The sequence below is a fragment of the Pezoporus flaviventris genome, unplaced genomic scaffold, assembly GCF_033815535.1.
Source record: "Pezoporus flaviventris isolate CSIRO_AGI_PZ_B2104156 unplaced genomic scaffold, CSIRO_AGI_Pfla_v1 ptg000070l, whole genome shotgun sequence".
Lineage (NCBI taxonomy): Eukaryota > Metazoa > Chordata > Aves > Psittaciformes > Psittacidae > Pezoporus > Pezoporus flaviventris.
The window spans coordinates 2,340,225-2,355,167 of NW_026892618.1; the positions used below are offsets into that span (position 1 = coordinate 2,340,225).

The 14,943-nt window shown below is 44.8% G+C and overlaps 1 protein-coding gene across 5 annotated transcripts in view; it reads left to right on the forward strand.

Moving 5' to 3' along the window:
* Window positions 1–1,379: 1,379 nt before the first annotated feature.
* The window catches only part of SCUBE1 (signal peptide, CUB domain and EGF like domain containing 1), a 206,996-nt gene continuing 193,432 nt past the window's right edge, over window positions 1,380–14,943 (forward strand). For 3 of the 5 annotated variants that reach the window (XM_061472074.1, XM_061472077.1, XM_061472075.1), the window contains exons 1-2: window positions 1,380–1,567; window positions 4,341–4,463. In XM_061472074.1, the coding sequence (XP_061328058.1) occupies window positions 1,480–1,567; window positions 4,341–4,463 (211 nt within the window). In that variant the 5' untranslated portion in view covers window positions 1,380–1,479. Of the gene's footprint in view, window positions 1,568–4,340; window positions 4,464–14,625; window positions 14,739–14,943 lie in introns of those variants that run through there. The other 2 variants (XM_061472078.1, XM_061472076.1) reach the window with 2 other exon arrangements.

Here is a 14,943-nt window from a genome sequence, read left to right on the forward strand (position 1 = left end):
GTACTGAAACAGGCAAACTTTGGGGAAGAACTTGACAAAAGGGGGCATCTAAGGCTATGGTGGGATGTATTACCCAGATGACAAGTGTATGTCACATGCATCAGGCAGCCTCGCTGTGGAGTTAGGAGTTAAAATAACCTAAAGGACAAGAGGCAATGGTCTCAAGCTGTGCCAGGGGAGGTTTAGACTGGGTATTACGAAAAACTTCTTCACCAAAAGGGTGATCAGGTATTGAATCACTGTCCCTGGAAGTGTTCAAAACCCATGTAGATGTCACTAAGGGCCTCATGGTTTAGTGGTGGTCTTGGCAGTCCTGGGGTCATGGTTGGACTTGATGATCTTAAAGGCCTTTTCCAACCAAGCTGATTCTGTAATGTCAGACGGTGGGCATCTACGAAAAGTGTGAAGTGAATAGAGGTGCAAAGTCATAATGAGGAACGCCTGCAAGCTATGTCAGTGCTTTAAAAACCACCAGTCTGCAGGACTTCAGGGTGATGAAACTTGCCTCTGAGGGGACAAATTTCATATTTGGGTTTAAAACAGTAAGATTTCTGCTTCAGAGTGATGGTGACTTTCGTACTTGTAAACTTGCATCTGCAGCAAGAGCAGTTTACAGCTTCCCTGATGACTGTGGGGAGACCGCCTGGGCCAGGCCAGGCCAGGCCAGAGAGTCACGGACGGAGACTCGGGTGCAGCAGGGTTTGGGGAAGTCCCTGGCTAGGGCAAGCACTTCCAGCAGGCAGTCGCCTAGTCATGATGCGAGGGAAGTGGGGAAGGCCGCGCTCCTAGGAGTTAGTTAAAGCTGAGAGGAAGGCGGGGGACGGGGGTAGTTTTCCTTTAGTCTGAACCTAGTGAGGGTGAGAAATCCCTCTCAGCGGTTGTCAAGGAGATGGGCAGCCGGGTCGGCCGGACTGTCTGCCCTCAGAGCCCGCAGCTCGGAGTTGGGGGGGGAGCCATTTCCTCGGGGCCCCCTGCGAAGGGCACTGAGAAGGAGATGCGACCCCCTCCTGCCGCCCAGAGCTGCTCCCGGCCGCGGGGGGGCGCCCTCCGGGGTAGGGGAAGAGCATAACGGTCCGCAAGCGCGCCCCGGTCCCTGAGGGGATCAAAGCTGGAGCAGCCGAGGGCGCCCGGGGCCGAAGCCCGGTGACGCCGCTCTGCGGGCTTCCTACCTGCTGGGAGACGTAAGGGGGCCGCGGGTGTGACGCCGGTAGGCACCTAATAGATATCTCTTGGGGCGGTAAGAGTTGGACCGCCTCACCCACCGCCCCCACTCCGGCGGCGGCGGGGCTCGGGGGCAGTCTCGGGGGCGGTGGGGGCGGTGGGGACGGCTCGGCCCGCCCCGGCCCGCCTCCGCCGCGGGAGCCCCGGCGAATCAGCGGGGCGCTGTCAGGGCGTCAGCGCCGGCGGCTCCGCGCGGCCGGCCCCGAGTGCGTCCCTTATCGCAGACAGGCACCGGGGGCCGGGGATCGCATCTTTATCATGGGCACTGTTTGCTTTTCGCGGCGCTGCTGTTTGCTCTTTGCTCTCGCCTGGGCCGGCAGGTTGGCAGGAGGCAGCGGGGGCGCAGGTAAGAGGGAACTTCGGGGGGCACCGTGTTTGTCCGCTCTCCTCTCCCTGGTGTAAGGTGCCGAGGGGGAGGTTACTTCTTGCTGCTGGTAGCGCTGGGGGTGTTGGAAGTTGTGGTGGGGCGGCGTTTTCTCGCGTGTTTGACACTACCGGAGCCAAGGGACGTCTGGAGGGAAAGACGGGGAAAGAAAAGTTACTTTCCTTGAGTGCCCAGGAGGTACTGTGTGCTGAATCCCAGACTCCGCAGGGGAAGCGTTGGCTGTTCTATCTTAACAGGTTTTCCCTGTCTGCGCATTAACCCAAAGAACTGGCGTTTCTTCACAGCCGCGCTCCTATCTCTTACATAGCAGTGATGGTATTAAGTCTTTGCTACGGTATTTAAGAAAACCAACATAAACACCCCCCAAGCCCCCATCTGTCTAGGAATTTTGTAAGCCCAAAGTAATTTCTTAAAGATGTGTATGCAGTCTCTGAAGTTGTGCTAGAAGAAATCCTTTAAGGTAAAGGGGGGGGGGAGAAGGGGGCGGTGGAAAATCTCTTTCCCTCAGATACATGAGTTTAAATGCAACAAAATGAACAAGGTCAGCGTCGAAGTTCTTAAAGTCTAAGCAATGCAGTGTGAGATGTGGAGCAGAGCAGGGGCTCATATTTGGTTTTGCCCTTTCATTTGACTCATTGGCATTCACGTCTGACTCCCAGGCATCCTCTGGTTGCTGTGAAATGTCCCCCTTGGCTCAATGTAGTTTGAATTTTTGACGGCATTATAAAGAGTCCAGCTGTCACTTTCTCTGATCTTGATGGGAGATAGGTGCTGGTTTAATGAGTCAAAAGTATAAACCAAAACATTAAAAAAAAAAAAACCACCCCCCCCACACACACAAAAACCAAAACAAAACAAACCCAACTCAAACCTTTTCTTTTTGTGCTTGACTGGATCTGTGTCTGATCCGGGCAACACCCACGGACCCCTAAACTAATTCGCGTAAATCATAGCTAGACCTGAACCGGCTCAGAGGTTAAAATAAATGGAAAAGAAATGAGGAAACATTACAGCAGCCCTGCGTTTCTCCAAAAACATATGACGCCCTGCGTTCTGTACTCCTCTTGCTTTAAAAAGAAAAAAAAAAAAACAAACAAAAATATATATGTAACAACAATACAGAATGCAGGCAGCTCTCTTGGTGGGGTCCTCGAGGTGCCCCCTCGGGGCCGTCCTGGTCCGCACCTCTCCGAGCAGTCCTCTGCTGTGTGCCATAGCACCGTGTCTGATTATTCTTCCTCTCTTTAAATAGCCTCCTCCAGTCCCCGGTGACTTTGAAGGATCCGGGTGTTATCACTGGAGATGGCTGAGTGAGCACTTCTGAAACAATTAGCGTTGGGATTTCAAGCGAACAATAAAACTGTTTTCACTTTGGTGCCCCTTTTTTGAGGATCTGCTAATCTAATTGGCATGAAACCAACTGCACGTCTCTCAAGGGATGCCCCCTTTTCTCTCTGCCCTCCTTCCTTCCCCCCTCCGCAGTACCCCTCTCTCCTCGATACTTCCTAAAAGTAAAAGGGAGGCTGTGCTGTGTGCTGCTCTGCTCGTTGTTACCGGCTGCTAGCCCGCCCCTCCTGGGCAGAGCGCTCCCCTCCCTGCCTTCTCCTGCGACCCCCAGATGTGAGGAAATCATTGCGAGGTGCGTTACTGACACGACGGCCGCGGCTGACAGCGGCGAATTGGCCCAGTCCGACCGGACTCCCCGAGGCAGTCCCGGCCTCTGGCAGCAGCGGCCTCGCCGCAGCCCCTTGCGTAGGGGGCGGCGGGTGACTGAGGTGGCCGGGACCATCTGTGGGGAGCGCGGGGGGCAGGGCCGGTTAGGCAGGGCTTTAAATGTTCCCATGTTAACTGCACACCCCATCCCTGAATAGGTCGGAGCTTTTTTTTTTTTTTTCTTTTCTTTTTCTACTATGTTCACTTCATTAACATTCCCACGACTACCAAATCTCGACTCTCTCTCATCCCCCGCCCTCCCCCATCCTCTTTAAATCCGGGGGAGAAAACGACTGCCCGTCACTGAAATGTTTGTAAAGGCTTCCTATCCTGAAAGCAAGGAAAGGGGTCTGGGTCCCCCCGTGCCCGTGTCTGTCTCACCAGTGCGGCACCCGCCCGAGGAGGGCCTGGGGGGAGTGCTCGGACTTCTGCCTTCTAAATGAGTTTTGCTTCGTGGAGAGGGTGTTGTTGCAGGTTGCTTTTCTCTATGCTAACTTACTCAGTTTAATATGGTCTTCATTTTATTTTTTTTTTTTTTGCCTCTTAATAAAAAGGATTATTGTGGGTTTGCTGTTCAAATATTTCTTTTTCTCATTCCCCTGCCAGCATAGTTTATTTAAACTGGGGTTTGTCTTTCTAACTTAAGAAGTCTTTGCTAGAACATGCAAATGGGATCCCCCCTTATAGGTAATTCAAACGCTTTCTTGCTCCTTTAAGATGTGGGTTTCCAGCACCAGACCTATAGAGCAGGAGCTAATTTTTAATATGTCTCATGATTTCCTAATGCAGAACCGTGGGACCAAGTCCCTCTAGCTTGGCGGAGCAATGCTTATAAGTGATTTAAAGGGAATAACGCTGGTTTGTTCAGTTACTTCATGTCAGATGTTCTCATTTCCAGGATGGCACTCAGAAGGCAGACAAGCAAACAGCTTCTTCAAGTGGGCTATCTATTCGTGGCGGTTTTGTGTGTCTCAGATCTCCATTCTTATCTGTCCCCTTGGGGTTCCTTCTGTACTTCCAGATGTTGACGAGTGCGCAGAAGCTACGGATGACTGTCACATCGATGCGATCTGCCAAAACACGCCGAAATCCTACAAATGCATCTGTAAGCCGGGCTATAAAGGCGAAGGGAAACAATGTGAAGGTAAGTACAGCTCTCTCTCCTCCCCTCCCTACTCTTATTTGTTTGGTCTTTAAAAGCTTTTGTAAATAGCTGAATTCCTGAAACGATTAATGCAGATTTACAGCTGCTTGACCTCAAATCTCGGTGTTTATTGGCAAGCATCCCCCTGCTGCTTTTGCTAATTGTCCGGCATCAGACGCCGCGCCCGCGAGCCTGATGTTAAAACCAAAAAATAGAAGTGTGGTAAGACGCGACGTTCCCCACGGAGGAGGTGACCCGTGGATTCACACCAGCTTGTCCCGGGAGGCGCTGATCCCGCTGCCGGTGGGGGCTCGAAGCGTCGCGCCGAGCACGTGGTTCCGTCCCGCCGGTGCGCGCCCGTGGGGCCGGGCCCGGTCTAGGATGGAGCGCCTGACTCGCTCCTCGCGACAGGCCGGGCCGGGCCGCCCTGAGTAGCTGGGACCTGCCTGCGTGTGGCCGTTCCTCGGCTGCAGGCGCCCGGAGTGGCCTCACGCCTTCTACCGCAGCCGGGCCAGCCAGAGGGGCTGCGGGGAACCGGGGCCGCCGCCCTCCGCTGTGAGGACGCGCCTACCGGTGCTGGGTCTGCGGCCTCTCCACCCTGGCCCAGGGCGGTGTTGTGGGCTGCACCAGTCGCTCTCCGTAGATTGCGGTGAGGCACACGGAAGCTTGCACCCTCCGCTTGGCTAACGTGTGATTTACCATCACTCTTTCCCAGTGAGTCTCCTCACCCCTGAGCCATTTACAGTCGATGTTTTTCTGTATCAACTCGAATAGGACACTGGAGCTTGCTTTGACACTTTGCATGTGTCATGGTCATCCACTTTTAGTCTGTGGAACGTTATTTTAAAAAGAACTATTTCAGATTATTGTACTTACACAGACATAAGTTATTTAACTTCTGTGTGTTCTTGCATCAATCCTTGCAACTGAAGAAGACCTAGCATGAGCTGTTAGGTGCTGTGTACACTCATTTCAGATTTTATGAACTCCATCTTGCTATTGAACTTAAGCAGAGAGATTGTTCTCTGGTGAAAAGAACAAATACTCTAATCACAGCAGAAGGCCTTACAAATAAAAGACACAGGATTATTCTTTTTCCTACTTGTAGATGCTTAGCAGCTATAAAAATTGTTTCCAAGTCTCTCTATGACAGTCTGAAACTTTTTCAAAGTCTATATTGTCAGTCCGTTAAAAAGATTAGAGACCTAGAAATTACTTTGCTGAAGTCTCCAAAAGTTTGAAACCACATATTATTCTCCATGGGCTTCCAAAGTGTTTGTTCAAGGGCCTTCGTAAAGCATTTTTGTGGTTGTCATATTTTTCCGTTTTGGGCTTAAATTGTCAAATTTCTACTGTCCATCTGTTGGTGCTCTAGTGTCTCTTAGCTGCTGTTCATTTGAAAGCCAGATCTTTTTTCTTGCAAACAGAATAATCATTAAGCACCACTTCTTCCCTTATTCATCTTTTCTAGGGAAAGAGCTCTGTGCGGAGAAAATGTACTCAGGGCCACAGCTGTGGACGCTACAGCATTCTCAGAATTGGTGGCACTTGTATTGGGTTTCCACATCAGATGTTTCCTGAAAGTGCTTAGGTGATCTCTGTTTCATGGTAGACCTGGCAGATACTCATGCTTATTTAATACCCATATTTCTCTTTGCCTGACTTACCTTGGCTCAATAAGAGAGCTCAGTAAGGAGTAAAAAAGTAGATTTCTCTATGGATTGACATACAGAATCATGGAATTTCTGTGGTTGATGTAAAACTTGTATCTAATGGATTTTAGTATCTGACAAGCTTGATAAGTAAAGTAAGCTGGGACGGACTGCAGCACAATCTGCCTGGATGTTAATTGTTCACTGTTAGGTAAATGGACATGAAGTGTCTAAACCAGGTACTACTATGCATGATATATTCCTTTTTTTTTTTTACACTGTTACAATAAGAGTTTGAAAGATTTTGCATTAGCTCTGTACCTTAAGTTTGTAATTAATATCAAGCTTTGAGATGAGCAGAAAGCTTGAAATTTTTTTGGATGCTTCCTTTCTGAAGCTTATTTTAGATTACTTAAATAGTATCTCTTAATTTGATCCCAGAGTACTTTGAAACTTTGTTACTGAAATTATGTACCTCCAGTGACAGGCAGATATCATTATGTTCTTTCTATAAGTGAGTAAACTCAAAACTAGAGAGGTGAAGGAAGGGTCATACAAGTCAGACCTAAGATCTGCCTGAGGTCTGTTGTTCACATAGAGTGGGTTTATTTTGCACCTTGAGGTCAAGTATTCAAAACCTACAGAAATAAACAGACTAGCAGTATTGATTGGTATTTAATGTTCTGTCCCAAGACAACACTCGTAATCAGCCATTAAAAATTACCTTTTAAGATAAAAGTGACTGTGCTTGTAATCACAAACATGAAATACACCAAATGTTTTTTTTGTTGTGCCAAAAACAAAGCTGGGTCATAAAACAATTCTCAGTCTTTATAACTGAGCTTTTCTAAATAACCTTTTTTGACCACTGAAACCAGTTACCTATGAGAAAAACTTGTCTTTTGTACACATTTTGTGTCTTTTCTCTTTAAGTTTGTAGCACTCTACCTATATTGCTTCATGTCTAAAGAACATTTATTAAAGCATAAGTAACTCCCTTACAATGCAAGCTCTCGTATGGGGCCAGATTTCACTAAATAAGCAGAATTGCAATTTGTTTAGTACAGTGAGCTTAAAGAAATGATCCTATATGAAAATTTATTCTAATAAATTTTAGTGAGCTGCCAGTTTGGGTTGTACTGGGGCATTAGAATTGATTTAGAAGCTTGTGGTTGTTAATTTATTTTAAACATCAGTCTTAAATATTGCTTTCATTCCCTTAAAATCCATTTTAAGAGAATGGGATAGAGTGTGGGAACCAGCATGATTTGGTTGATTCTTAAGTTTTGTAAGAGCAGTGGAGGACATATTTGTACAGATATGTGCAGTATGTGAATAGGTATTTGTGTACTTTTGTATATTTGTTTATCGTTTTTTAATCAAAGAAAATTATTTGTTTGAAAACTTGGATCTTTGGGTTAGTGGAGCCCAGTCACTTGTGTAAGATTTTGTGCATGTTTTGCCTCTCTGACCTAAAGGGTGGGGAGAGATACATAAGACAGAAATGCTTAAGCACATGTGGAGAGCTCTAGGAGCAATTCTACTGAAATAAAACATTTTCTTGACAGCCTGTTAAATTCCTTTAGAAGGGAATTTGTTTCTGAACTTTTATTTTCTCCCAAAATGTCTTTTGGATTAGGTTTCTCCAGAGTTTCTGAGGATTTGGGCTGAATTCTCAGTTTGCAGATCTACTGTATCTTTTTTCTTCTTTTTTTTTTTTTTTTTTTTCATGGTAGCCTTCTTGCTTGCACCAACTGATCTGTTTCTTTCCACAGAGCACAGTTATTTATCCAGACAGAAGAGCTGTTCTTCCTGTGTCCTGTCTCCTGCTTCCTTCTGTAGATTTCAGTTCACCTTGTTTTTTTCAACCAACTGTCTGCTATGCTTTGTCAAGCCATATGGTTAGCATTGCTGTGATGGTATTTCCCCATGTAACAACACATATCAATAGGCTTTTACCACAGATTTTCTAGCTAGCATTTTCATATGTCCCTTTCTATTCAATATACAAAAACTATTAATCAAAAACTGATTCAGTTGCCCTGGCAGATCTACTATTACATTGGAAATCTTTCCTATTCTGATTTTAGTCAGTGTACCAAATGCAGTGACCTGCATTCAGCTCTTTCATGTTCCCATGTTTTTTGTCTTTTTGTCTTTACCTTCTCTGGGTTGACTTTCAGTCTCACTACAAGTTGGTAATCTCACAGGCTGATAATCAATAGAATCATAGAATAGATAGGGTTGGAAAGGACCTTAAGATCATATAGCTCCAACTCCCCTGCCATGGGCAGGGACATCTCCCACATTAGACCATGTCACTATAGGCTCTGTCCAACCTGGCCTTGAACACCGCCAGGGATGGAGCATTCACAGCTTCCCTGGGCAACCCATTCCAGTGCCTCACCACTCTCACAGTAAAGAACTTCCTCCTTATATCCAATCTAAACTTCCCCTGTTTAAGTTTTAACCCGTTACCCCTTGTCCTGTCACTGCAGTCCCTAATGAGGAGTCCCTCCCCAGCATCCTTACAGGCCCCCTTCAGATACTGGAAGGCTGCTATGAGGTCTCCACTCATTCTCTTCTCCAGGCTGAACAGCCCCAGCTTTCTCAGCCTGTCTTCATACAGGAGGTGCTCCAGTCCCCCAGTCATCCTTGTGGCCCTCCTCTGGACTTGCTCCAACAGTTCCGTGTCCTTTTTGTGTTGAGGACCCCAGATTGCACACAATACTCCAAGTGAGGTCTCACGAGAGCAGAGTAGAGGGGCAGGATCACCCCCTTCGACCTGCTGGTCGCGCTTCTTTTGATGCAGCCCAGGATACGGCTGGCTTTCTGGGCTGCAAGTGCACACTGAAGCCAGCTCATGTTCATTTTCTCATTGACCAACACCCCCAAGTCCTTCTCTGCAGGGCTGCTCTGAATCTCTTCTCTGCCCAACCTGTAGCTGTGCCTGGGATTGCTCCGACCCAGGTGGAGGACCTTGCACTTGGCATGGTTAAACTTCATGAGGTTGGCATCAGCCCACCTCCAAGTGTGTCAGGGTCCCTCTGGATGGCATTCCTTCCCTCCAGGGTATCAACTGAACCACACAGCTTGGTGTCATCGGCAAACTTGCTGAGGGCGCACTCAATCCCACTGTCCGTGTCAGCGACAAAGATGTTGAACAGGACCAGTCCCAACACCGATCCCTGAGGGACACCACTCATTACTGGTCTCCAACTGGACACTGCGTCATTGACCACAACTCTTTGTGTGTGGCCATGCAGCCACTCTTTATCCACTGAGTGGTCCACCTATCAAATTGATGTCTCTTCAATTTAGAGACAAGGATGTCGTGCAGGACAGTGTCTGACGCTTTGCACAAGTCCAGTAAAATTGTTAGCTGGAAAAATTTGTCAAAGTAATGGAAATTCCAGAGGTTCAAAAGGATTCCAAGTCCTGAAGTTCCCTAGGCCTTGACAGAGCCTCCTTTGTCCCTGATGCCTGTGTTGGATGTATGCTGTTGTGGGGTACTCTGGCATTGAACAGTTTATGAAGGTGTTTAGCTGTCAAACCTAGTTAATATTTTTTTTGCCTGTGCTACTTCTCAGGCTGTTACAGTCCTCACACCGTTAATTGTTAAAATGCATTGTATAATTTCTGGTTGATCTTTATTCATGCCTATTTTATATCCAGTTAGTGTGTTCACTTTATTTAAACATTCATTTCCCCTCAGGCTACTTTTTATCCCCAGTGTAACTGTATTTTCAGTGAGCTGCTCTAGCTATAGTTTCTTTATCTTTTGGGTGATACCTTACTTGTAGGAGTCTTTCTCTGTAGTTTGTAGAGAATGTGACTGGGCAGATGTTTTTTTAATTAAGACATGTTTGCTGGGATCTGTTGCTTTTGGTTTGCAAAACTCTGCTCTGCACTTTTCCATATAGAGTAAGATTTCCCTCTTGGTGCTGTTTTTTTGTCTTTCATAGTACTTGCATAACAGTTCTTGAGTTCTTTTAATAATTGGTCTCCTGCAGTTATGTTTCTTGAACTCTCTACAGATGCTCACAACTTTCATCTGTACTTTTCCTTTTTTTTTTTTTTTTTTATTCCTGCTGCAAAGCTTCATAATGTTGTTGATAGATTTCTCACTGAGGGCAACATACCTGTACCATGGCAAACTATCTTAGCAGAGTCTGCCTTGAGAGGGTGATTTTCAGGTTTATGCTCAAGTTGGAAATTTGTGCTCTATCAGCAGCAGTTCTGCTTGACTGCTAGTTATGCAGGCCTGTGCAGTGCTCGTGGTGTAAATTTGTCATATGTTGATGTACATGCAGACCTTTTCCTATTGTAAAAAACCATTCCAGATAAACAGGGCATGGAAATCTGCAAAGGGGGCTGTTGTTCTTGATAGCACCTCACTGGTTTTAGGCATGATACAACTTCAAAATAAGATAAACCATTCTGGCCTCAATCACGGGTATATTCAGACCCACAGCAGGTTATGTTCTGCTTACATCCATTTGGAAACAGACTAATTGTCCTTTCTGAACCCCAGTGCTCATCTAAGGTCTGCTTAGCTGGAAAATGTACAACCAAACAAGCTACCAAGGCATCTCCTAATCTGGGGCTGATGCTGTTCATCATAACTTCTGCCATAGTTCCTGATGTCTGTGTATAGTGGATAGAAATAGTCAATATGGTATCTGGAAAAATACTGGCATTGATATACCTAGATTTTATTTCCACTCATTCTGTGACATCTGGCTTTGTCTCTCACATTGTCTGTTGCTGCAGACAGAAAAGCACAGAGTACTCTACAGATCATCTCTAAATTGTTAGCTAAAAGCCCTTTTCTGGACTTGGAATTCTAATTTTGTGGAAACAACAGGATAGTGAATTTCGTCCTTTGGCAAATGTTTGAGGTTCAGGTCTATCGTGTGTAATTCCGTCTTCATGCTGCAGATGCAGTAACGTCCCTAAGCCAAATTTTCAACTACTCACTGTGTTTGCAGCAATACACTAAATTTTAAAATGAGAGTTCATTGCATTTACAATGAATCAGAAATGGTATAGATAAACCACTCAGTATCATCTTCAGAAGTTTTACGGATGTGAGGCCAATTTTCTTCTTATACCTACTTGTTAGGTCTTTTTTTGAAAGGATATTTAATCATAGCATTTGGAAAAACATACAGGAAATTCATCTCCTCCTCATTTTCATTTGAATAGCAATTTTTGTTTCTCCAGGCTTGACTTAATATTCTTCTCAAAATTTTAATCTTGTTCACCTTTTTTATTTTTTGTTTTCTTAAGAAGCTGGTGTCACTCCTTTTTAATTTTACTGTGGTTTTTCGAATATCTGCAGTGTTCTTCTCATCCTCTTCAAAAATGAATCCAAATATTGTGACAGGGTTGCTCTGAATCAGTCAACCTGGAGAGAGCACACATCATTTCAGAGCTCACATTTCCCAGCTCCTAGTCCAGTATCTCACACTGAGGCCTTCTCTTATCTTCGGGGCTAAGTAAGTCTGGGGCTTCTGGGTGTCTTTCAAATGAAACAATGATCCCATTTATTTTAAGAGCTCCAAGGTGTCCCATCAATCCAGTCTCAGCAATTCTTTAAGTGGACCGTCTTTATCAGTGGTGTTGTGTGAGAGTAAATGAACACTGTTGGGTGTCCTTTCCTTTCTGAAACTTGGGCATCTTGATGCTTGCACAATTCTAGTGGTGTCAGGCTTGTGCTATCTGTCTGTCTCTCTCTGCTGAATAACTGAACAAGGCAGCTTAAGGGACTTCTTCTTAATTGATGATTCTTCTAATTGCAATAGAAGGTGGATTCATTCATTTAAGGACTCCCTGAAAACACCTCAAATATCTACACCCTTTGTCTGCCTGTTCTGAAAAGCTACAGGAAGATGGAATGTGAATATGTTTCCTAAATATTGTTTCATCCTTTGTTGATATCCTTATTTTAATTTTGTTATTTTGTATAACCATCTTGTGACTTGATCTCAGTTCAGTGCTTGAGGCTTTGACACTGATCTTACTACTTTGAACAGGTTCTCTAGTAATCTTGAGGTCTGTAGTGAATATTAGGTATTGAAACTGCTGTACTTTCTAGTTTTACAGTCATAATATCTTAACAGATGGCATTAATGTCATGTGTTGAACTTCATGTCACCCTCTCATAATGACTGTGGTTTTGGATGGGATCTGTTGCTACAAGTATGTGATCCTGGTTTTGACCTGTTGGCTTGCAGGAGACCACAGAAAGAAATACTCTGCCACCTCCCACTCCCAGTTATGTGGTGGTTTTTATTTCAGGGTCAAATTTCCTTCCAGTTTTATTCACACGGATTATACCTTTACTCTGGGTGAGCCATTGTGCTAATTTCACTGAATGGCTTCCAGTATGAAGCAGCACATGTCAAAAACTGGAAGAGGGAGAATGTAAACTGGCTTCTTTGATTTGAACTAATAACTACTTTTTTTTTTTTTTCCTTTCTCTGTAAATCCTACTTATTTGATTAGGTAACTTGATGCATCTTTTTGATATAGGCCGATAAAAGTGTTTCTCAAAATCCAGTTCTGAGGTCTTTTATATCTCTGCTTTTTTTTTTTTCAATTATTATTATTTTTAATTCTCTGGTACCATTTAATACTTGATTCCTAGCTTGCCAGTTTTCTGAGTTACATCAGGGAATGGAGTTTCTTAGGGGATGAAGAAGTAGCAAGCAAGAAAATACTCTTGAGAACACTTTGTAATAAAAAATGGGTTTATTACAGACAAAGTGAATTAACGTAATAACTTCTTTTTTTCCCCTCCTTCATGCTTCTGATCCTTGGATAGGGCTTTTCTTTTGATCAGGGCTCAGCCTTGAATTTATTTTATGTTTTACTTATTGATTGTTTAATTTTTTCTGACTTTGTTCAGCAGTTTATCCACTAAAACCAGAATATCCCTTAGTTGGGATGACATGACCCATTTAACTGCTCACAGTACCATCAGTCCCCTTGTGTCACACACCCTGTTGTTTTCTCCTCTCCCTTTTCTTCCTTACCCTGTCTTATCTCTCAGAGCTGCTTCCTGGCAGCCCAAAATGTTTCTTTACTGACCAGTTTCCCTGGTGGTCCAGTTTGGAAATATTCCATTTTTAAGTAGAAAAAGAACAGTTGCTCCAACTTCTTTTTCCTTTTTCCTTTCCCTTTTCCTCTCCTCTCCTCTCCTCTCCTCTCCTCTCCTCTCCTCTCCTCTCCTCTCCTCTCCTCTCCTCTCCTCTCCTCTCCTCTCCTCTCCTCTTCCCCTTCCCCTTCCCCTTCCCCTTCCCCTTCAGAGAAAACTCCAGGAACAAGCTTGCCAACAAAATTTTGTTCCTGGAGTTTTTTCCAAATCCCTTCCCTTTTCTTCTTTCCTCCAGAAATGCTTCTTGGATACAAATATCACTGTATTTTGCATAAACAAATACCATGCTGCTAGAAATATGGCCTCATTCTTCAGCAGCATTACATGTAATTCTCAATTTGGAAAAAATAGTGTTTTCCCAAGGACACTTCTCTAAACAGTTGATAAGCTCCCTGTCTGCTGGATGGTCTGTGGGTACTCTGGGAACTTATATATAAAATTTCATCAGTCTTAGCAGTTGCTAAGCTGCAGAACCCAGGGTGGCCTTTTGTGGTGATGTAAACTTGGTATCTAGAAGGAACTTCTCCTTTCCACAAAATATGCAGTGTAAATTATCTGACAGGAAAATTCTAATAAAATAAATTATAATTAAAAAAGGCGCACAAATAGAATATACTAAGCTCAATATGTAAGAGTCTGTTCTTTTTTGCCTTCATTCTTTCTACATCTGCCAGACACTGTTTGGTTTTCCTCATTTTCCTATCTGTCACCTTTACTTCTGGTGCAGTCCCCTTTCCTTGCAGTCTTCGTTATGTTGTCTTGTATATTCTGTTACTCAGCTGTCTCTAAACACTGTCATTTCCCTACAGCAAATTCTACTTCTCTTTCTTTTGTCATCTCCTAGTATATCTTCACCTGCTTCTTTTTTATTTTATTCATTTTTTCTTCCCTTGTCCTCTCTCAGTGGCTTATTGCAATTACAGACGTATTACTCTGAAAGCCAGTGTCACGCAGCAAGACCTCTGGGACTGGTGCAAGCTCTGAGGACCCTTTTACCTTCCCTGTCTTCTGTTTTCAAATCCGAACAGCTCCTACCAGATCTCAGAGTTGTCCCTTTTCCTTCCTTTTTCCCTACCTGTTTCCTGGCCCCCACCACCAGTTCATAGTTCAGCACAGTCGTGCTGCTCCCACTGCTGCAGAGCCATGGCTCTTTCCTCAGGTGTCTGGCTGGAAAGACATCTTTGCATGACTGTTTGCCGTTATTTGTTAGCTTCCATTTGATTATGGGGACTGTATTCATGTGTATGCAAATGAAAATTCTACGAATTGTGTGTTCTGAGGCTAAATGTAAGGTGATCCATTATGTGGTCAGGGAGCCTCTGGTTGGCTGATGGCAGAGTTGAGGAATGTCATCTGCTACTTCCCTAAGCCTTGCCAAATAAACTCCACTAATGTGGCTTTTGTCTCCTCTGCATTTGAGGCAGGAAGCATTCACTGTGATGCTGTTAGGACACTGTGAAGGTAATGGGAATGATGGATGGTGGGTACAGTCTCCATACCTGTGGAAGAGGATCGTGCATATAGTTTCTGTACCCATAGTACTAGTCAAATGCTATTCTAGACCAGGATACCTGTGCGACTAACTACAGGGCAAGTTTGACTAAGCTTCAGCTAGCCTTCGAATGGAGGACGTATGGCAGGAAGTTGTAGGAGTAATGTGTGTAGT